Below are 23,394 nucleotides of genomic sequence, written 5' to 3' on the forward strand. Positions count from 1 at the left end.
CCTACTCCTGCTGGCCACACTATTTCTGATACAGGCCAGGATGCCATTGGCCTTCTTGGCCGCCCGGGCACACTGCCGGCTCCTGGTCAGCCGGCTGTCGACCAGCACCCCCAGGAACATACTTGGAACAGTATCTTGTATCTCTACTATTCTCAGGAATATTTTCATTTGGCAACTTTTCCCCTAATACCCTAACAGATAACGTATCAGCACCACGAAGGCATAAATATACCCAAGGTGACGTGTGTAATTCCCAAAAAGCCTTTTTCTCAAATGAGAACGTGTGTTCCTCTGTATAAATAGCACTTCAAGGTAAGTGATGAGAAAACATATAATAACTAATCATTGTTTGTACCTGGATATATCACCATGACACCCCTCTTTTTTTTTAAATTTTTAATTTTCATTACGTCTTTTTAACAAATTATGTTGAGTATGCCTACATATGTACATACTAACACACTTTTTTATTTTTAAAGGAAAAATCCATAGTTTGTTCTGGTATGGTCACTTGTATAGATTTAAAAATACTAAATGCAACTCTTACTAATACTTCTATGTCTCAGTCTTAAAAAGCCAGTCTGTAGAATTTTTTTATTATACTTATTCTAGTACTTCTGGGGTTTTCACATGATTAAAACCTTAAATCTTTTCCTATCAAGATCTAAATATCACAAATAATGAGTAAGTGCAAATTAGACTGTACACTCTTCCATGACACAGAGTCCTTTACCTATTATTTCCGTACTGCAAAACACAACATAACTGATCAACACAAGCAGTGACCTAACATAAAAAAAAAATAAAACCACCAAAGCAAGGATGAATTAATTCCATTATCTGACTCAAATCAGGACAAAAACTGGAAAAAGCTGCATGTCTGACTAAAGGCAGAATGCATCATGAGAAAAGAGCTACATTTTTTGCCAATAATACACAATATTCAACGATGCATTCTTCACACAGGTGCTTCAGAAAAGGAATTAGGATGAAAATAAATACTTGGCAAAAACAAAGTCCTTGTGTAATTTATATGCTCCATTAACACAACAGTTACACATTTTAACATCAAGAGAGAAAACATTACTTCATATTTGTAAAGATGCCCTTTTGAAGCACCGGACAGAGATTTTCAGTTTTAAAGTTAGCTTTCTCACACTTTCACCCTTTCAAAAATAAGTCAGAGACAAAATATACCTGAGAAAAACTTCTTGCCCTTTGCCTGCAAATTTCACCAAAAAGATGAAATTCAACATTATAATGAACTAAATCAAAATTGGGGTTTGGGAAGCCATTGTAGCGATATGCTGGGTAATAAACAAGATGAATTTTTTACAAACCACTAGCAGGGCTGGGAGCATTGCACGCACGTCCACCTTGTGACAGCCCCATCCTCCCTGGCCTCCCAGCTCAGCCGTTCCAACCCGAGGCTTCCTCCCCAGCACCGCTACCCAAGCAAGACTCCCTTTTCACACTACTTTACTTTTTAAAGTCCCAATTGCCCTCTAATCTGAATTTCTTTCTCCTCTGCCCTTGACAATTAAAAAATCTCCCCAAGACCCTTATGAGTCTTGGTCTTGCTCCATTCACTCTTTGGGGCTCGGGCTCCCAGCCGGTCTCGTACTTTCTCACCCATCTCCAAGCTCAATGTTTGCTTACCCATGCCCGATTGCGCCTGCCTATATTCCCCCCAGCCGGCTTAGCTTCCAAAATACGTAGTCTGGTTTTGGAGCCCCTGTATCTGAGTCAGACTGCAAACCGGTTTACACTGCCACGTTATTAACATGGAGATCACCGACAGCATGCAGGGCAATTAAAGAAAACAAAACAAAACAACATAACACAACAGGGGAGACGGGGCAAGGAGAGGTGGGTCAACAGAGTTTTTCAGTATGAGCAAAACAACACATGTTTTCCCTCACTCATACTCCGAAATAGCTGAATCATTTTGTTTTTCCGAACAATGCCGCCTGAGATACCAGGCATGGAAAATTTCATTTCAAATGATTCAAATCTGGCAAGAATATGAGCAATTGAAAATAGATGTACAGCCAACAAACTGAGAGGAACAATTCTACCTGCAGTGGACCTGGAAGATTGCTGCTCCTCCTGCCATCTATGTAACATAAGCGCATTAATAACCCATGCTGATTTGGGATAGCAATGGTCAATAACGAGGTACATCTGAGAGAGAAATCATTCTCAGGTACAGTTCTGCCATTAGAAGGTGTCACTAAATGGCACCTCAGAATAGTTCTTCTGTATACTTGAACATGTAAGCTTCAAAAACACTGACTAATTATTAGCTCTATTAGCTCTAAGCTTGAAAGTGCTTTACAGCCCATATGAAAACATACAAATTATTTGTATAGAGCTTCTGCTCACTAAAAGAAAAAGGAAAAACACGATAAACAAGGTGTATGTTGATTTTAACTTACACAACAGAATTTCAACAGCTTGTAAACACTGCAAAACTCTGATATTTCTGAGTTACTGGATTAATATCTGCCAGATAGGTAAGAAATTATTTTACATTAATCTAGGAGCACATAAAATATCAACGTCTATGGACGTTGATAGGATATCATGGCTTTTCTGAAAGGATATTTTGGGAGGTTTTACTAATAAAATAGAAACTGTAACATCAAAAAAAACCCTAAAACCACTGGAAATTTTAAAGCTAACCTATAGCTGGAACAGAAGTCACAGTTCAGCATTTCATAAGCCAGTATATGAGAGCTGTAAATCGATGTACTGTATATGCTGGTGGCAAACATCATGTTTTGGCAAGCTCTACGAATGGTTATGGAGGCATCAGCAGTGCTTCCAGCAGGCATGGCTGAGGGCACGTCCGAGCTCAGCGCTACGAATGAAAGCACAGACCTGCTCCGATTTTAGTTACTTCAAAAGAAAAAGGGCCAAGCACAATGTATGTAACGCTGTATTATTAGCTAGCACTTGCAGCTCTGTAAGGCCAACTTTTTTTTCCATCTGTTAGCACAGAATAATTAGTGTATAAGATACTTAGATTACCCAGCCAAGACAGGATGGATAAGTGATTAATAAACAGAATTGGCAATATAGTATAATCATGTGGCACAGGTTTCATCTTAACTCTAATCGTTAATCAGCCTTTAACCGAAATGCACAGTACACAAAAAATTCTCACACTTAGACCGAGGACGGTGATGCAGGAATTGCCCTAATCTTCTTGGAACACACACGGGGAAGACGGAGGGAGGAGATTCACCCCACATCCATACAAGTATTAATACTTATTAGCAGGGGGGGACCCCACAAAAAACACACAGAGAAATTTGTGCTGACCCATATTGGGTTATTGCAGAGTACATCCTATCAGCAGCACAATCTATTAAGGTTGACAGTCACAGACAGACTTTCGGCTCTGGATGACATCAACTGTACTCAACACTGATTACTAACTTAATGGACCCCACTAATCAGTCAGGATGAAACACATTCCTTCAAAGGCAGCTAATGAAAGCTTACGTGCTCAACTGGGAAATACAGGCAAGCTTTTTTGTGGCCTCGACGCCTGGCAATGCCATTCCAGCACTAACTCTGCTAGACACTGAAAAGGCGAAAAGGACAGCCAGATCCCAGGCAGGGATGGGCACACAGTGTGGGATACCTGCATTAAGTGGCAGGGAGTTCAGCCCAGACTAGTTTTCCTTCCATTTGATCCGGTAAACCCATGCTTGTTTTAATAAGCACTGTGATTTGGTAAGAAGTAAACGCATGCACATCTTTTTTTTGGTAATAAAATTACACTACATTCATTGGACACAAATGCTAGATACACACTCTGCTGCTTATTTTCAACAAAATAAATAAAGCTTTGGCAGGCCTTGAAAGCAACACACAAATTTCTCCATGTCTGGATACTTCTGCTTTACAGAATAGCACAGTTTTCACATCAACTATTTTTTAAGCAGCAATTCAAAAGGATCATCCTTTTAGATTTCTGAGAAAAGAACGTAACGGGGGTTACTCAAAGGAATAGATGCTGCAGCTACAACCATTCTCATTATGTACATATGAGATGCTTCGGTGTTCCTTGCTACTGATTACATGAGTAAACATTGTTAGTATGCAAAATCCTATTAACTCAAGGGGATTCTGCATAATTTTATAACAACTCCACTTGTGGTGTCTGATCGACTGGGTCAGCAACAGACAGATGGCAAGGAATTAATTCTAATGCCGCTTTATTGCAGTGCTGGTGTCAGGGTTTTCTCTACTCACTGCATTCGGACAAACTAGAGCTTTTCCTACCTTCCCTACACCTAAAAGTAACACACCGTGGAGTAAAAAGATGGGAAGTAATTTCCTTTTTTTAAGTATGTGGATCTAGAAAGGATAAAGCAAAGCCAACCTAATTGTCAGTCCTTCTGTCTGTACTAGGGGGAGAGTGACCAGTCAAAAGCCCAACCGTCAGAAGTGTTAACATATAATAAACGATAACAAATAGGATTTTATTCCACAGGGACGGGAGATAGTTCACCGGTCAAGTAAGTGCACTTCCACAGCTACACCCTTCCCTTGAAATTATTTCTTCTGTCTCCTGTGCTCTCTTGATTTTTAGTTTTGGCTAGTCATCCTTCACTTCTTGAAGCCCTACAACTATCAGCACTAGCTTTTACAAATATTTTCTTTTCTGCCTTTTTCCCCTGTGTTTTCCTGTTCTAAGAGGAAGAACAAGAACGTTGCAGCAGTCAGCACAAAGAGGAAGACAAATGGAAACTATTCTACTTGCCATTTACCCTCCCCACATAAAACCCTAAAACAAAAAGAAAAGTTAATCTCAAAGATGTAAAGTAATAAAATACTCTAATCACTCAAAGTAAAGAGATGACACTGGAACCCATCCCTCCAATAATTAGGGTTTTCTCTTATTCCTTTTTTTAATCACTCCATAATTCTAAGGTGCAGTGATAAGTATTACCTAGTACTTAGTGAATTTGTGCTTAGCATATATTTAGATGGCAAACTATTAGCAGTCCGAAAATGGTGCCTAAAATTAAATTATTAATGCACTGTTTCCCCAATTTTGGGAAAACGGTCCCAAAAGTAAACAATGATCTGGCTGGGATTTGCAGGCAGAACTCTTAAGCTCTTGAGATACGCAACTTACATCCAGAAAACCTTCAAAATAGAGAGATAATTAAACTGATATGGAAATATTTGGCTGAGTATTTTTTAAAAGCCTGAAACTCAGAGGTGTTATCTACACGTAATCTTTGGGGAGCCAACTCAGAGACCCACATGGACATAGTTAATATTCCCATTATTTCAAAGCATGAGAGAAAAGGCAGTCTTCCTTGAATCCTATGCCAGCATTATCCAAAGCGGGTCAAGGATGTAATGGGAAAGATACAACAAGCAAAGGTAAATCAGGATTTCTTTTGGTTGAAAGACTACTTGGTTTTGGGAAATAGCCCCCTCACGTTTCACAACTGGACAGTTCCTTTTAATGGTACTGTGCCACCATTCTTCCAGAAGCACTATTTTCTGTAACTTGAAAAAAATTCTTTCTGCTCCTTTTTCTTAAAGCATTACAGCTTTCGTCCCTATTTCTCACGTGTCAATTTGCATTATGAATGTTTCTCTGAAATCCAGGCTAATTAAGACTGCTTCAGAAATAAGGGCTTAAGGTTGTCAGGCATACCTGACAACCCTGTCTTTGGACAAACAATTTCCTTCCATTTGGATTTTTAATTAAGCTTTCTGAAAGTACTTTAATATAAGAAAATGGTGAAAAAAACATCTAGTCAGTTTTGACTAATCCAAAGAAAGACTTCATTTTCTTTTGGAGACATAGATGACAGCTTCAACTTTTACCACTGACAGGGCATTAAATCAACCCCACCCCTGAAACTTAGCCCAGCTCTTTGGCCTCACATCCAAGGAAGGACGAGCTTCTTTCTGGCTAAGTCAACAGGGGCCAAGCAAAGCTTAGCTGCCCAGTCACTCCGTGGATCCCTCTTACATGGGACTGCAGATAATCACAAAGCAAAGTACATCTGACCACAGGACACCAATGACTTCGTGTTTTGTCATCAACAGCTCATATAATTCTCAAACTCATTGACAGTGTCACCAGAACAGCTAAGGCTGGGTGTGTTTTTCTCTCATTCCTGATTATTCCAGGACATCTTCACTTATTGCATTACACAAAAGCCACAGTTTCCAAAATGATAGTTATCTTACTCTACAGCTGTTTTCAGCCTTGTGCAGTGTCACTTCTCCACAAAGCCAAGTTCACGTGAGAATTTCTTGCAAATATTTCTGGGGGGCACGGGGAAGGGGTATTTCTTTTTTACCTGAAATGGAGACTGGCTGGGGGGGGGCTTAATCTCCTTGTTGGCTCCTCGGAACAGCAGCACTCTTGCACAACTCTCCTGAAAATGGTAAAAGAGTAAACTTGTTAGTAAGGGTCTTTAGTTACTAAAGAGACATTGTGGCTATGAGATGTGTTGCTCTTTGGTATATATTTCCTTAGATAAGAAGTAAACAAAATAAATAAATAATCTGAGAAATTAAGTTATTAAAATAGTACTTCAAATATGACAAGGCTTTAGGCGCTTTAGCAGTGTGTTAGAGTAGAAACAATACGCAACTGTAAAAAAATGTAGAGGAACGCGAGAGGGTAACATCATCTTAAATTTTTAAGAAACTGTACTGTGGAAATTCCATACTTGACAAATCAGTTTTTGCAGAAAATGTGTTAGTTCAAAATGAAATTTGACTAAATTGCTAAGAATTAAACAAAGCAGTTTTACCACTTGCGTGCACTTATTTTGGTTTTTTTCAACCTATCTTCAATTTTAAACATTTAATGTATGATTATTTTTTTTAATGTACCTGAAATTATTTGGTCTGGCTATACACACTGCACTGACCAGTCTTACCTTCTCTTTTTTTCCCCCTAAAAAAATACTAACAGTTACAGCGCAAACCCAATACAGCTCTTCTAACAGGAGAAAAGTACGGCTTCAGGCCCTCTAAACTGAGGGAATCTGCAAACGAAATCCCTTAAAAACTATTTTTTGGACCGACACAGTGTATTGCTTAAGCCACTACTCTGCGTTGCTGTAAAATATGACTGACCACAACCTGCTAGAAATCCTCTGCGGTTCTGGCACGGTTCTCAGAATACTAGACTTTTTGATGACCCATATATAGGCTGTATTTCCTACCCATCATCTTTAATGTTCATCTTAGGACCTTATGCAAACCAGTTCACATTTCAAAATGCTTTTCTGTTTCCTCATCATAAATATTTCTATTAATTTTCTTGTGCTTTCCAGATTTCTTGTCATGTTGTGTTATGGAGTTCTAGCTAACGAGGTATTCCAATGTGCTACCTTTCACTTTTAACAGTAAATTTGCAGCCAGAGAAAACAATCGTATAATTTAGCTATTTCAGTGACAGAAATGAAGCTTATTTACTTGATTCTGAGTCATAAGTGAATGCGCAGAAATTATGATTGAAAATAATTTTTGTCATTGTGGTTTCTAATTTATCCCGCCAGATTCTTGATCCATCTTGATCCCCATCACAGGGTTGTCCTAAATGTATCTGGGGAGGAGGCTACCCTACCCTTTCACCAAGATTCAGTACTCCAAAAAGGTATCCTTTTGTTCCCACACTTCCTGTTCTGTGTAACAGATTGAAACAAGAGAATGGGTCACATCTCAAGACGGTATATTAACAATCATCTCATAGATGGTAGCTTTTTAATGATATCTAATTAACTGAGATAGTCTCATTTGCTCGCACAGAAATCTGCACATTAGGTGTGTTCTCTGTATCTCTAAACATAGGAAGACCGAGAGCAATGTGTAAAATGTCAAAATGTTTTCCTCATTTTTCTGTGTTCCGTATTAGCAATCATCCAAAAGAAGTAAACGTGCTGCAATCTAGATGAAGACCTCCAGGTTTTAAAAAAAAACCCAAAGCTCTTTTCAGGGTTACTTTTCCAAGAATTCCTTTTTGACTGACTCCTAAATGATTCTAGGTTTGCACATTATATTATATTCCCATAATAACAACTATTCCACCAGGTACTGCTCAGTAAACATACTGGAAATGCTAGTAGAACCCTTTAGCGTTAAAATGCCCGGTTTTGATCATGAACTTGAGGATATAAACAATGATATTAAGAAACATACTGTATTTATTGGCTGGTTATTCATTTGGTTATCAGAATAAAAAATTCAACACTACAAAAGCAAAAGCATTACACATTTTAAAACTCCACATGATTTACAAATTTAACTAAGCTGTCTGCAGTAGAACAAAAAATATGCAAAGTGATTTATTTATTAAATGGTTTTGATAAGAAAAGTTTTGACAAAAGTGGTCAGAGTTGTTCAACATAAGAATTTTCAAGAAAATTTGTTTGTTTATTCTTTTAAAACAGAAGCATAGTTAGCTTCACTTCTCTCCCTTTTGTCTCCTCCCCATCCTTCCAGTATTAAGGGGAACAAACTAGGGAGAATAAGCAAAAAAATCACCACCAGAAATTATTTTTCTTACTTTTCCTTTGTTAATTCAATGGAAATTCCACATTTTAGAGCTCCCCATTGTTACGGTGCTGCCTACGAATGCCGTAACTCCTGTTTGCACATATTTTAGCTCTGACAACCAAGTAACTTCTGATATTGTGAGTTTAGTATTGTTCATTCATTATATCATACATAAACTGAATATGCAGTAGCTTTTTAGACTTTGTAAGATTAAAAACAATTTCACAGAGAAGTGTGGGCTTGTCAGCAGATCAGATTCAATTTGTTGTCTGAGAGCTAATTACCTGATTTAATACTAAACAGTTTTCATATAGAACCCAATCCACTGACTGAAAAAAGGCACACTTCATCCCAGCGTTGTTATTTGCAAAATACAGAGCCATAAGATCTGTCTAGATTTTATTCGGTTACTGGATGGCCACGAAATAACTTTAAAAAACAAGAATTTATTGAGATCAGCACTTAGCTGACACTCAGGAAAACAGAATTACCAACTTCAGAAAGTATCCCAAGAAAATGCCCCAGGGAAGACTGGAAGGGAAAAATCAAATGGGTAATGACTCCATCTACAGGAATCAAGAGGTAAAAAGGATACTGCTGTCCTTCCCATCCTCTCCATCCAGACAAGGCCAACACGGTTCCTTCCACATTAGCTAATAACAATTTTCAATAAAAGGGACACTGGAAAAAATCAGCATAGGTTACTGTTCACAGCACCCTGAGAAAAACTTCACATATACCCGATTAAGGAAAACAGAAGCATGATAGTGTCACATGCTGTTAAACGTGATGTTAAACTTCCATTCATAAAGCCAAGCTTAATGACTATGAAAATATTTCCAAATTTGCAGATGTAATTTCAATTAGAATCTCTAAGTCTTCTACAGAATAATTTTTTCCACGGAAGGCAGGAGAAAAACCCATCGCTACATGAAAAATACTGTCATTCTACAGGATTATTCTCATTTCAGCATCATACTGCATAACCTTTGCTAAAAGCGTATGATCTTGTGACCAACTACAGTCACGAAAACACTGCAATAAAATGGTTACAAAAAAATAGAGATGAGTTCACGTTTTTAAGTTTATATGTCCATTATGGTCCGGGCTTCAAAATTCTCACTCAGGAAAAGTGAAGTAAATGAAGTTAAAGTGAATATTTTTAATTTCTTTTTTTCAACAGAATTGCTTATAGTTACACGTTAAGCTCTTGATGTGAAGCCTAAATGCAAAATTTTTGTTGAGATGAAGGTGAATTTCACTTCCCTGCAAAATTTTCTAGGAATTTTAACAAGTGCCAACCTGCAAAAGCTTTGTATGCCTACAGTCGCAGAAGCCATCCAAGCTGAGCAAAGAAACTATTGCTAACCTTAAACTAGTTAGCGTAGGTACCTGACAGCCTGTTGGAGACGCTTTGTAGACAGTGAGCAAGAGGCAGCCCATAGAGGTACTGCTCCCACTGATACGCTGCGTACTTCAAATAATCAGCATTAACTTGAAAAATGTCAAATTATTCCCAAAATTCTGTTTTTTAAAAAGTTGAGGCTATTTTAGACCTAATTGAGAAATCTGTCTTGACAGGACTTTTGGAAAAAACTAAGATGGTAATTAATTAAGAAGCAGATGCTTTAGCAGATGTTTCGCTAGTTACAGTCACATCTCGTGACTTGTGTTTTCCTAATTCAATGTAACATTATATGTGCTGCGTTTAACATAGTTGTAAAACTCATTCCCTCCCCACCCCATCTATGCAAAGAGAGTATAAAACGCTGTCAAACCAAATGGTTCTATTATTTGTAAATGACTACACAAGTTGTAAACAGCAGAGAATCCTGTAACTTCTGTATAATCTACGGATACATTTCCACAGTATTTTCCAAGTATTTCTTATTTAATTCTAATTTAAATTCTAGCAAAACAGCAATAAATTCTGAATAGGAGACAAATATTTAGATATGATACTAAAAAAAGTACAAGTCATTAGTACATGGTGTTGTTTTATTTTCTAATTAATATGTATACTCTTTCTACCTACAATGAGCAGTTTTATTTGTAATCAGTGAATAAAATACTAATAATATAGTTTTTAATTATGTTCTTTCTAGTTTCTAAGACCCCTGTTTAAAAGCCGTAAGACTTCATTGCATATTAAAAAAATCAAATGAAAAATAATGAGCTACGTTCTTCTTCAGTGTAACTTGCCTCTGTAGATCAATAATAATGGGAAATTTATCCCAAAATCCATTTATTAAAAGCGAGGAAACTGCATCTCAGGAAAACCTAACAGCAAACCCATAAACTTCTTCAACAGAAAACTCAACAAGCCTCTGTTTCTGTGGATGGACATGAAAGATTTAGCATTTGTACCTCAATTATGCCTTTTTTTCCCTGGCTACATGTCGTTCTCTTAGAGCAGTGGTTTCCAGTCTCCATGGGGACTGGACTCCCCGGACTCATCTTCTCCCAAAGCAAGACATCCCTCCCCACTTAGCCACGCAGAGGGAACCCCAGGCACCCCTCAGCTCCCGCCGGGGACCTTTGAAGGAGGACGGTATGACTCTGCGGCGCTGGGTCTGCCGGCAGAGGAAGCGTGTGCCAGCTCACCTGGTTGTACAGGGCACAGACGTGCAGCGCTGTGTTTCCCGAGGCGTTCTGCGCACACATATCGGCGCCGTAGAAGAGGAGGTGCTCTAGATGTTGGACGTGTCCGTATCGGCAAGCCTGTAAAGAGATGCATTTGTATTTTGGTTATTATACAATCTAGGCAAGCGTTCCAGGTAAAGATTTTTAGCAGAGAAGATGCTATTTTACTTAGGGTCTAATTTTTAGAACCACCCCTGGCTGAATGGGAGGACTAACACCCAGATGTGCATACCTGCCTGTAAACGTCAATGTGTGCACTTCAGGTACAGCAAGTCTGTGCATAAGTTTAGGCAGCTGCTTATTTGAGGAACAGCAATTTAAGGTATCAAGAAAACACAGTTTGACACTTTTTATCCACTAATATTCATAACTGTCAAATGTGACAAGCAGACGAACAGAAGATAGGTTTTTTGTCCTGCTAATCTTCGGAAAGTTGCCCACTAGATGGCACTGAAGATGATCAGATTTCTAAAGCTTGCCTTTAAGGTGTGAAAACAGTTTGGGGAAATCTGGCCAAAATTCAAGTAATAATCTTCTTGATTCTGTGGGCACTGAGGGAAAATCTGCAAGAGTTACTTTATCAACCACACAAATAAAAATGTTAGACCCTGAATACTTGGAAATAAACCTCTATGAATGAGACTCCAGTGAAATTTGAAACTTTCCTGATTAGCAAGTAAGTTTGAGAAAAACCACAGTATTTCCCTTCATCAGTCTCATTCACTTGACTACCTTCCTCTCTATAGCACACCAACTGAGCACCTCCCAATCTGTAATGTTTTTAACTTCGTATCATCTCAGATGAGTATCATTCCTGTATAATAATATGGAATGTAAGTTGAGGGATACAGGTATACAAAGCCATTCACTCTGTCTTAGGTACCTAATTACTACTGACTTCAGTGGGAGTTACAAACCTACACATCTTGCAATTTGGACCAGAAAAATTAAGTGTACAGCTCAATACACAAATCAAATCTGTGACACATCCCAAATCCCAGGCTAGTATCCTAACCATTACATCTTTTCTTCCTCCATTTTCCATTTTGAATACACAGACAGGGAAAAAACAGTATTTATTAAATAGCTTATTCATTTACAAATTATTGGCCAAAATAATGGAGACATTATGCTAGCTCTTATTAGAGCAGGAACATTTTAACACTAGGCAACAGAAAGCAAGCGCCCAACAACAAGCAAAGGGAGAAACAGTACCAAACCGTAACTGTGTTTCTGACTGTGCGGGAGATTAGAGCAAATGCACAATTAGCTATAAATTACCAATTCTGTCTAGTCTCTAAAAGTCACTCAACATCTAGGTATGAACGTGCAGATGTAATTATTAAAATAACTCCTAAAATACAAGAACTAATTCCAGCTTTCTATTCTTGCTGCAATAAACTGGACTAAAACCAGGCCCGTTCTCCACTTTGCTTCCTTTGCTAGAGCAGGATTTGCCTCCTCTTTGCCAACCTGACAATAACGCTTACTCAGCTTACGGGGAGGCGCTGGAAGACAACCAAGGCAGGGGAGATGCATTTCCCCTCGTTATAGGGGGTCTGCGTGGTAGATGAGCTGTCCAAACCATAGAATCATAGAATCATTGAGGTTGGAAAAGACCTCTAAGATCATCGAGTCCAACCGTCAACCCAACACCACCATGCCCACTAAACCATGTCCCTAAGCGCCTCATCTACACGTCTTTTAAATACCTCCAGGGATGGGGACTCCACCACTTCCCTGGGCAGCCTGTTCCAATGTTTCACCACTCTTTCAGTAAAGAAATTTTTCCTTACATCCAATCTAAACCTCCCCTGCCGCAACTTGAGGCCATTTCCTCTCGTCCTATCACTTGTTACTTCGGAGAAAAGACCAACACCCACCTCGCTACAACCTCCTTTCAGGTAGTTGTTCATCAGGGCTCCCCAGTACGGTCAACGGAGAGAGACAGCTATCCCCAGAGGATATCCTTTTTATTACTATCCTAGCACAGCATGAACCGCCACCTTACCTTTTCCCCTTTGCTATAAGGGTAACCTCATAGAGTCTTAACTTCTACAGTTAAAGATTGTGTTAGCAAAATGAAAAATGTACTTGCTACCAATTATTTCCTTGCCACGCAAGGTAACTTTGCCTTCTTCGCACAGATGACAACATACGGGATTGTATCATATCACCATCTTTCTTAATTCACCGAGGAATGCTTGTATTATTGATTACTGAAAAGAGATTGCCCGTAATCCAGGTGTAAACATTGATTTATTTAGGATTACAACCAATACAATGGGTTTGGAAAGCTCTGTTTCATTACGAGAAATAATAACCGTATGTGTATAAGGCTAGCTTTTCAAAACAGGGAATTTTTCTCTATATTTTCAGCGAGTCCAGATGGGGTAATACTTTGATCTATACAATCCATTTCCTCCACATCCTCGGAAACAATGGTAGTAAATTAATCCTTTTTTTCCTACTAGAGATGGATCCAAACAACCTCGATCTGAACACACACAATGAGAAAGCTCAGATCCCTGCCCAAACCTGGGTACCAAAGCTATCTCCCATTTCTTTCAAAGAAAAGAAGAAAAGAAGTCGTGTACTAAAAAGATTAGTGCACAGAAAAGAAAGGGAACCTAGATAACCTAAGCAGGCCTGTAAGGTTGATTACTTATATCTTTATTTATCTGATCATACTACACCAGTTCCATTTTTTATGATTACTCAGACTCACCCATACAGAGCAAAGGCATAAAATAGCTGCAATGACATTAGGACTGCTAGAATCTTTAAACTTTGCAAATTACTGAGTTTACTGCTACGCAAAGAGAAATTAATAAAGCATTCTTACACAACTGCTGCATAATATTCAGACATTCTGGAGAAGACAAGATAAAAGAGTTCAGAGAAAAAGTTTTTTTCAGAAAATGCCTTACCAAACATTATACGTCTTTTTAAGAGATACAGTTTAGGGTTTTGGTGAGGAAGGAGGTCTTTGGTACCTTTCCAATAGTTACGGTGAAGCTGACCAAGACGTGCCAGTGCCTGATGAATTCTGGCACCATACCTGGCTCAAGTTATCATGCACACCACGAACCTCAAAAAATTACTTTTTTAAAATCATTCTTCTCTATAGAGCACGCTACCACCTTTATCCACACGCTGAATATGTAAGAGAGGAAAGGAAAACCCATGTACAAACAGCAAAAGAAAAGTCATTAGAATCCCAGTTTCCACACACACAGGGAATGAAATCTGACTCAAACTGTGAGTCTGTAAGAGTTTAACATCCTTCAGTGCAACATACTGAAGAATCCTAGCAGCAGGATCCTGAATCCAAATCTTCCTGTACAGTTCACCAGAGAGAAAGGAGAAAGTACCTCTGACAAACACGGAGGAAGCATTACCAAGGATACTAAAATCGGCATCTAACAAAAAGATCGAGTTACACTTTTTTACTGAAGTGCCACTAATAAGATGCTAAACTTCCAAGAGTCCATTACATAAATACGACTAGTGCAATTTCTGCAGCAAAATCCACAGTAACCACAGGATTTCAAAGTTACGGAACTCCACTAGAACAGTTTCCACTTCTAATTCACCACAGCAGGATGCAAAGTAATAAGCAAGTAGAAAAAGGAAGAAATTCCACACTTGTACGTGCATGGACCAAACATATCCAAACGGCCTTCAACTCAGTGTTGAACCATAGAACATGCATGGCACATTTCCTCATGCAACTTCAGCTCCAAACAACTTTCCTACCTGATGAATTTCTTGCCATCCGTTTTCATCTTTGCAACTGACGGTAGCGTGTTCGTGAAGTAACAGTTCGCAGCAGTAAGGGTCCCCTCCCACAATAGCAGTGTGGTACAGAGGTGTCAGGCCACAGCTGTCTTTGTAGTTGGGAGATGCTCCAAGCTCTAAAAGGGTCTGAAAGCAATCACAAACTGTGAAAAATATATTTTGGAGGGACTTCTAACTATGAAGGGACTTTTCTACCTGAAAAAGTATTTACAAGGTTGATATTTGCCACAACGTATATTTTTTGCTCACTTCTTTGTAAGCTGATAGAACGGGCTGCGGCAGAGAGTAAGTTAAGCAAGGAATGACCTTGGAAGAATTAGGATCTAAAGGAATCTACGGGGATAGCAAGGAAAGGATGAGTGGCAATGTCCAATTTCCATCCTCTCATTAAGTTCAGAAACTCAGTTCTGAAAGCACCGCATCGCCTTTGCAACACATTCACCTCCTCAGTTACAAGATGCTTTATCAAAAATGTCATGCAATTTTAATACCTGTCAAAAGGAAATAAGCAAAAGCCGTAAACATAAGACTTAATCTAGAATATCAAGGTGATTTAAGAATACCTGTTAAAATACAAAAGAAAACAGAAGAGACTGTGTTAAGATAGGATGTGTAATCCATAACACTGGCATTTGCTTTCAAAGAGATAAGCAACAACAAAGTTATTCATATTTCTTCAGACAGATCTTTCCCAATCTATCAATGAATAAGGTTAAATTTCACCACTTTTTCTTCCTACCAAAAAAAAAATCAGAAATTAAAAGACCCTTTATTGAAAGCAAATCCTAAGATTTGAAAGCCGCAAGAAAACACTAGAACAAGCACATATTAAAGGCTCCATTGAGGACAATACAGTAATTAACTGAAAACATCCTCTTTTTTTTTTTTTCTATAAAATAATGTATAATTTGCCACTGAAAGCATTTACCTTGAGGGTTACTTGGTTCTTGGCTCTGGCTGCTTTGTGCAGAGCTGTCATTCCATCTTTGGCTCTGAAGTCCAAATGTGCTCCTCCATTTTTCAGAGCTTTTATCACTTCTACTGTATTGTCAAGCTGAACTGCCAAAGTTAGGGGTGTTTCTAAAGAAGAGAATAGCATGTACTTGAAAAAAGAGCAAATTTATAAAATAAAGAACATTTGCTTTTAAAATGGTAAGTTAAAAATGCTGCTCAAGGAAAATCATAAATTACCAATTTTCTCCTTTGGACAGCAAAACCGTACAGACTCCATTAGCCTAGACTTACGAAGGCAACAGAAAGAATGTGTGAGATTCTGCCTGTTAATCAATTTAGGTTGAACAAACCCAAGGTACTACTTTACGCTGCTAGTTTTATTGTTCTGACCTCCACTTTCTAGGTCATGATAGTTTGGGTCCAGTCCTCGGTCCAACATCTTTGTGATTTTTTCCACTGAGAGATGGTGGACATGATCCATAAATTTTCTCAAATTAGCCTGAAACAAAGAGTGACAAATGAATCATCCTCTAATTTTGAAAAGAAAATTTTGACTAAAAGTGAAATATTCTCTCAATTGATGTCAATATCCATTGACATCATTCAACAATAGCTAATGCACATTCCTGGAGAACCTGACTTTATACTGAGAGCATAAACCCTATGGTTTATAATGTTCAAAAGTGAAATACAGTAAGAAGATTCTGGGTTTCATAGTTTTAAGGAAAAAATGACAGAAAGATTCATTCAGTAAGAAATTAGGATGGTACATGGTGATCATTATTATTATTCTGACCTGCAAATGAGTCTAAAGACATAGATCGGCATTTTTGCAGCATGCTGAAAGCACGTCGTATTTACGAAGTAAGGTTCATTTAAAATTACTTGTATACATATGGAAGAGTCAATCACGGGAATTTTTCTGAGAGAGAAATTCCCAATTCACACATTCCTGTTGGTGCTGGAAGCGCATACTGTTTGCTGTTCAGCAATTGGCCCAGGTGGTAATGAACTCCTACTGATTTCCAGTTTCTCAGACACATTGCTTTGCTGTCGGTAATTGCTAACTTCGCCAGTAAATTGGGTATACCTTCGTATGAAGCTTGGCCAGCTGTTTTTCATCAAGGTTGAACTGTTTGTACACTCTTTTCTTGTATCGAAACTGAGGGAGGAAAAAAAGAACAAATTTAAAATGTCCTAGTTTGCTTAAAAACTCATAATATAATTTTCTGACCTTACCAGAAAGTATCGTACACGATGATGTAGATTTAGGCAAAATTCAAAAAAAGGCTTAGTATTTAATTTTGAATATTCACCAATAATCAGCCCTCTGCTTAACACAGTGGCATCATAGTTTTACAGTTCATGTAAGCAAAATTCATATCTTGTATAAATATACTGAAATCAGTGGAGGTGTATGGGAAATTATATCGGCCTCTAGAATCTACATAAATAAGCAAGAATTACAGTGAAAAGAGCTTTTCCCTAAGGGTATCTATCTGTGCACTTCCATTTATAGTCTCAGGCAGAAAGAAGAACTGGGAAGGCATGTTAAATAAAAAAATACATATTTCAATATATCAGCTTAGCATTTCTGAAATTAAAAATTTAAATTTAAAATTTAAAAATTAAAATTTAATCAACATAGGCAGAACTTACACATGGGAATAGTTCTCCTGATGTTTAACAGGACTGGTCCTGTGAAGGAGGTTCGGAGGATTACCTCTTTTTTTGGCAGAAACTCGCTCACATTTTACCCTGAACAGTTTGCTACCCTACAGCCAGAGTAGCAAGATCTATGGCAAAAATCATGGGGTTTACATGGCTGTAATTTACTATTATCTAATCATACTACACAGAATTCAAAAAATGCAGCACGTCTGTTGGACAAGGAGACTGTATTGAATGAGGCCTTAATACCAGCTTTTCACAAGACCGCTTTTAACCCCTGAATTGCAATCCTTCAGCTGCAGCGAGAAGAATTTTGCAAACAGTGAACACTCATGAAACAGAACATGACAGAAAAAAATAAAGTGGTTATTTAATCTGCCTATGGCTATAATATGGACATCAGCGATTGAATCTCTGAAATAAACTGCTAGAAAAGCTAGGACTTGGAACTTCCTCTGGACCCTGGTTCTTTTTTCTTGGATATGTGTTATAGTGGAGTAAGTCTATTAACTGCAGATTATTAGTGGTTGATGTACCACCATACAAGCAATACCAAAATTAATTAAATACTAGTTTCATGCCCCAGTTTCCTGCTACGCTGTGTTTCAGTGTGATCTGGCTCTGCTCCATGTTTGCCTGGTGCCATAATAGTTCTGCCCAGTTTATCCCCCGGCTGCACAGCCCCTGCATGAGCAACAGAGAGGGGGGAAATTCCAGTGTCTATGTGTGACTGCTTCACACGTACACACCCTCTCTTCCCTTACTGCTTTCCCAGGAGACAGCCAGAGGAAATCTGTGCGCTCTGAAGGAGGGCACAGAGGGGACTAGATGGGGGGGGAGAGGGGGGGAAAGGCTTCACTGAGAAAGAAAGACCCTCTCTTTGGGAGAAAGCAAAGGCTGGTTATTCAGCAACTGCTAGCCGACTGTTGCAAACCTAACCAGAGACCCAAAAGCTTAATCTAGAACCTTACATTTCTTTATTAAATCACAGAGTAAGATACATCTCTCGGGTCCTCAGTAGAGGAAAACTCCAAAATCAAATTTCCCAGAGGGACTGATTCTTTGCAGCCTTTCAGGGATAACACATGGAACAGCTCCACCGAGCAAGTGAACGCCAGCACTTCTGTGAGCAAGGGTTCAAGTTCAGACTTGCTGAGCACTATTTCCCAAATGGAATTCAGATGCATGTAGGAACTTCAAATACAGCTTACTGTATAATTTGTCTCAAAATACAAATGTTTCAGATATTAGATCTAAAAATACCTCTAGTGAAGGAACTCCTTTATTCACTGGCTGTGGGTATTCCCTAAGAAGTCGCTCCTCGTCCAAAAACTTCCCATCTCTACCATTGCTTGCAGGCTGGAACAGTCCATAATTCAGGACATCTTTCAAACTCTGATTCAAAGTGCACAAAATTCGTTGCTTTGCAACCCACACTGAAGCTTCTGGGTTAAATCTAATGCATTTCTGCAAAGAGAAATTATTAAAAAATCTAATACATGAGAAAACATTTAAACAGTATCTTACATTCTAAAATTTACAAACGTCATAAATTTATACAAACTTACACAATAAACCTACAAATTCCATGACGAAACATACATCAACAGAATTATATTTCAGACACGCATTCCTCTATAGTAACTAACGCGCAAGTACTGTGAAAACACAGGACGTTTCAAGTCCTTGCACAAACATGAGAGACCATATCCTTCTTCAGAGAAAGAACACCTTCATGGCAAACCTGTCTGAAAAGCCAAGTGAAAGGGATGTAACAAGATGTTTAACCATCCGCTTGATTCTCGGCTGTTCTGATCCACAACAATTTCACAAAGAAACGGTATTCAGGCAAGAATTCTAATTCATTTTAAGCTACATTTATCTTAGGGTAAGTTTATGGGAGGAACTATACGACGTGAAGCAGCAGAGGACTTGAAACCTTGAAAATCCTTTCCAGTTCTCTGCTTCTTACCAAGTTGGAATTTAGGAATTTACAAAATTTAGGAGTTTCCCAATCGTAGCTTACATTGCAGCCATTGGCTACGAGCCACCAGGAGGTGGCAACACCTAGAAACCAACCTGTTGCCTCTGATGTGCATTATGAATGTACGGTGCTGCCGACTCACCCCATACTGGGCCACGAGAAGGGCTTGTACCAAGCTGCCGCGGCAGAGCTACAGCACAGGAGTCCTTTCTTTGCCCACTCAAAGGACGTCCCCGTCCCCTCACGATGCAAGACAGGATGCGGGGATTGCACGTGGGCCAAAGAAAAATTTTAACAGATGTATCTTTTTCTATCACTACATTTCCACGAGTGTAGCTGTAATTCTGGCTACAGTAATAATGTCGGTAACCCCTTTTCAGGCCTCTTCTGAAGACCTCTGCTACTCATTATAATTGTACATAGAGATAAGAGAACAGAAGAGCAAGTAAAAATAAGACTGACGTTTTATGAAGAGAGTGAAGTGTTTCCTTTAACTTTACCCACAGCTGCTTCCGCAGTGCTCACCTCTGCAGTATCTGTTGGCATCTTTTTAAAGTCCTGAGGCCATCCACAAGAAAATGGTTGCAGTTTGTCTTTTAGAACTAAACATATTTATCCTGGCAAGCCCTGCATACATCCGAAAACAATCTCTGATCCCACAGACACAAATCAAATAACAAATTCATTTGAATATTTCAATTCTGAATTTTGAAGAGCAAATTCAAAGGCAGAAGTCACAATATTTTATATGTTCACAGTGTCTTCTTGACTGTTCCAATATCACATGGCAAATATTTTCAACAGTAAAAAGTACAACCAGGACATGAAAGACTTCCAATTTACAACTGTTTTTAACTGTGCGAACGCAGTTAAAGGAGGACTGGTCAACCAGTCCTCCGTCTATATTCACTTTATCAGAGCAGAGATGACTAGCTGGTTTTGAGTATCATGACGTACTGAAGTTGAGGAGTTTGGCTCTGTTTCTGTGAATTAATCATCAGATATGAGGACTATCAATCGGCACTGATACCGAGATGCCCTCTATTCATCGTTGCTGACTAGCAGTGCCACTGAAGTTGCCGTGATAGCACCTCACAGGGGTGTGCCCAAGGAAGCAAAGCAGGCTCGTGAACGTTGGGATCTGTCCAGCTCCACTGCTCCTGGGCATGAATTATGAAAAATTACCACTCGGTTTGTCTTTCATCGGTTCCTGCACAAATGGCACTTTTTCAGATATGGCTCCAGTACTGACGTTAAGACATTTCGGGGTATGTAAGGGAAGAGGGATAAAACTTCTATTGCAATGTGCTCAGGTGATGCTTTGGCCTAGGAAATAACAGATACCTTTAATCCTTTACAGTCTTAAATATAAAAATTTAATCAAATGAGATATTAGATTTTGTCACAAATAAAGTTGGCTAGGAAGCGGTTTTCATCCCCCTTACATATTTTACATTTCAAGGTGTTTTGTGAAAAGTTGGGGGTTTTTTAATGGTGGAGGGAAGGAGAGAGGGAGTAAAGAGTATTTTCATTCCCGAACAGCCCGGTAGTTAAGGTACTGACTTAGCAGCAAGGGCAATCTGTTTTAAATCCCTGTGTTCCTTCAGCTCTGAACCTCACTTGCCCCATGACTCTTAGATGGATTCAGACTTCAATACAAAGTTCAGATTCAAACATCAGCAGTTTTCAGCAACTCTAAAGATTGTCAGTTACAATGTATGTTATGAGCTTAACTTCTACATGCTGTATCACTATGCAGCAATTTGTCATTATCCACACATCCTGAAAAGATTATAAGAAATGCTATTAAAATGGGAAGAAGCAAAGAGAATTTTGAAATTACATGTATTTTTTTTCCAGGAAAGTCTTTCTTACATGAAATTCTTATGTGAAACAAATTATTTTTGGCCTTGTACGACACTGCTTTGATTTTAACAATACAAAACCCTAACTTCTGATCGCAGTTTAACTAAGTCTGCTTTTGTTAATGCACCTTGAGAATTCAACATGTTGAATTTTGTTCAGTCTATTCATTTGTTCTATCTGTTCTTGACTGCATGCGAATATTGCAGATAATGGTGTGTATTTCTAATTCTCAAAGATTTGCTAAATTGGCAAGATTATAAATAATTTCAAATTTCTTTGGAATATATTTCAATGGAAAATAAATCTTTCTACAGTGTTCATGCACATTGCATCAGTAACGCACAATATTTATCTTCTGAAATAGTTTGCTTTCCACAGGTCTGACACTGGCACGTTCATATAATGCATGAGGACAGGACATAATAGTTTAACCACCTTTACTGGACTGAAATGGCAGTGAGGAATTCTTTTTGTGCAGTAGCTCAAAGGCTTGTTTTAAAATGAGTTATCCGATAACTATACGACCATTGTATTTCTACCACACTAGCTACAATATTTTCTAGAGTCCTCAATGGCAGAACAAATATGGAAACACTTTGAAACTCGTAATTTCACAAACTAATTTATTCACAGCCCTAGCTTTTCTGGTGATTCACAAGGAACAAAAATGCGCTTATTTTAATAAATGTTGATCCCATTGATAATTTATAAAGAATTAAGATCAGTGATATAAAAAGCAAATCAATAACCAAAAAAACTGTTTCCTACCAAAATTTCTCAGACTCAGATAGGTGAAACTAGTGAGAAAAGTGATTATTTTTGCTTCCCATGAAGCCAGGCAGGATAGAGAGGGAGGCTGTTCCCACTCTCTCGGAGGCAGCTGCTGAACAAGAGGATAAGAAGGACCACTCAAATGCTGCATAAGTTGTATTTTAGATAAGCCGTATTTTAGAGAAGCCTGCCCCTGGAACACCTCCCCTGTGCCACTTCTCTGCTCGTCTGGCAGCCCTCCCAGGACAGAGACCACTACAGTCATCATCTCCATCGTGTAGACGAGTCATTACCTACGGCCACACTTTCTACCCTGAGAAAATGTCAGCTGAATCGCAGCAGAATCTACACACAGATTGCTTTAGTTATGAAATAAATAAGAATTCATTAGATGCACATGGTGTGGTGACCACAAGGAAATGAGACAGTAGCTGAGTCAAAAAAGCTGGACAACTTTTTCTAACCTTCAATGACTTGTTATAAAAAAAAAAAAAAAAAATAGGGATGGTTTAGTGGCAAAGAACTACAGAAACACATATGAAACATAAAGATATTTTGCATTGACAGATGTGGGATCTACCCTTTCCATACTTTTTGTTGCATCCCAAGACCAGATAAAATGTGACAGTTTGTCTTGAAGTGTAGCTACATACACTATAAAAATTGCAAGTGTTCTTTCAAGTAAGAACTGAAAAAGAAGCCCTGAGTGGCTCAAAAACAGTGTCCGCTCCAGCTAAAGGGAAGATATTAATTCAGTAGGAATAATGTTCATGATACAGAATTTCTGAGGAATAACATTTATCCATTCAAAATCTATCTACGAGGTCTTTTCCAACCTTAATGATTCTATGATTCTATCAACCAACACATCTTTTTCATCAGACTCATGAAGTTGCCAATCACACAGAACTGCGCTGTGACAGAACCATGACAAATGGTTTGTACAGCTGCCTCCAAAATGTGATTGTCAGAATATCAAAATACAAGTTATTCCTTTCAATAGATGTCGATATTAAAGATGTGACAACCAAAAAGTGGAAAGTGCAAATGAGAGCTGGGTATCATGAAAAAAATGGAGCAAGTCGCTCATTTTGATCTGTGCTCGGTGTTCAGCTTAATCCTTGGAGGCACTGCTTTCCTTCATCAAAATG

The 23,394-nt window shown here is 38.5% G+C and overlaps 1 protein-coding gene across 1 annotated transcript in view; it reads right to left on the reverse strand.

Moving 5' to 3' along the window:
• Positions 1-23,394, reverse strand: part of SHANK2 (SH3 and multiple ankyrin repeat domains 2) — a 325,234-nt gene that overhangs the window by 296,309 nt on the left and 5,531 nt on the right. The window contains exons 2-8 of the mRNA XM_009286552.1: positions 18,886-19,089; positions 17,042-17,113; positions 16,342-16,450; positions 15,926-16,077; positions 14,956-15,123; positions 11,158-11,274; positions 6,345-6,422 (exon numbers count right to left, since the gene is read on the reverse strand). Of these exons, the coding sequence (XP_009284827.1) occupies positions 6,345-6,422; positions 11,158-11,274; positions 14,956-15,123; positions 15,926-16,077; positions 16,342-16,450; positions 17,042-17,113; positions 18,886-19,089 (900 nt within the window). The remainder of the gene's footprint in view (positions 1-6,344; positions 6,423-11,157; positions 11,275-14,955; positions 15,124-15,925; positions 16,078-16,341; positions 16,451-17,041; positions 17,114-18,885; positions 19,090-23,394) is intronic.

This window comes from Aptenodytes forsteri, unplaced genomic scaffold (genome assembly GCF_000699145.1).
Source record: "Aptenodytes forsteri isolate BGI_AS27 unplaced genomic scaffold, ASM69914v1 Scaffold252, whole genome shotgun sequence".
Classification (NCBI taxonomy): Eukaryota; Metazoa; Chordata; class Aves; order Sphenisciformes; family Spheniscidae; genus Aptenodytes; species Aptenodytes forsteri.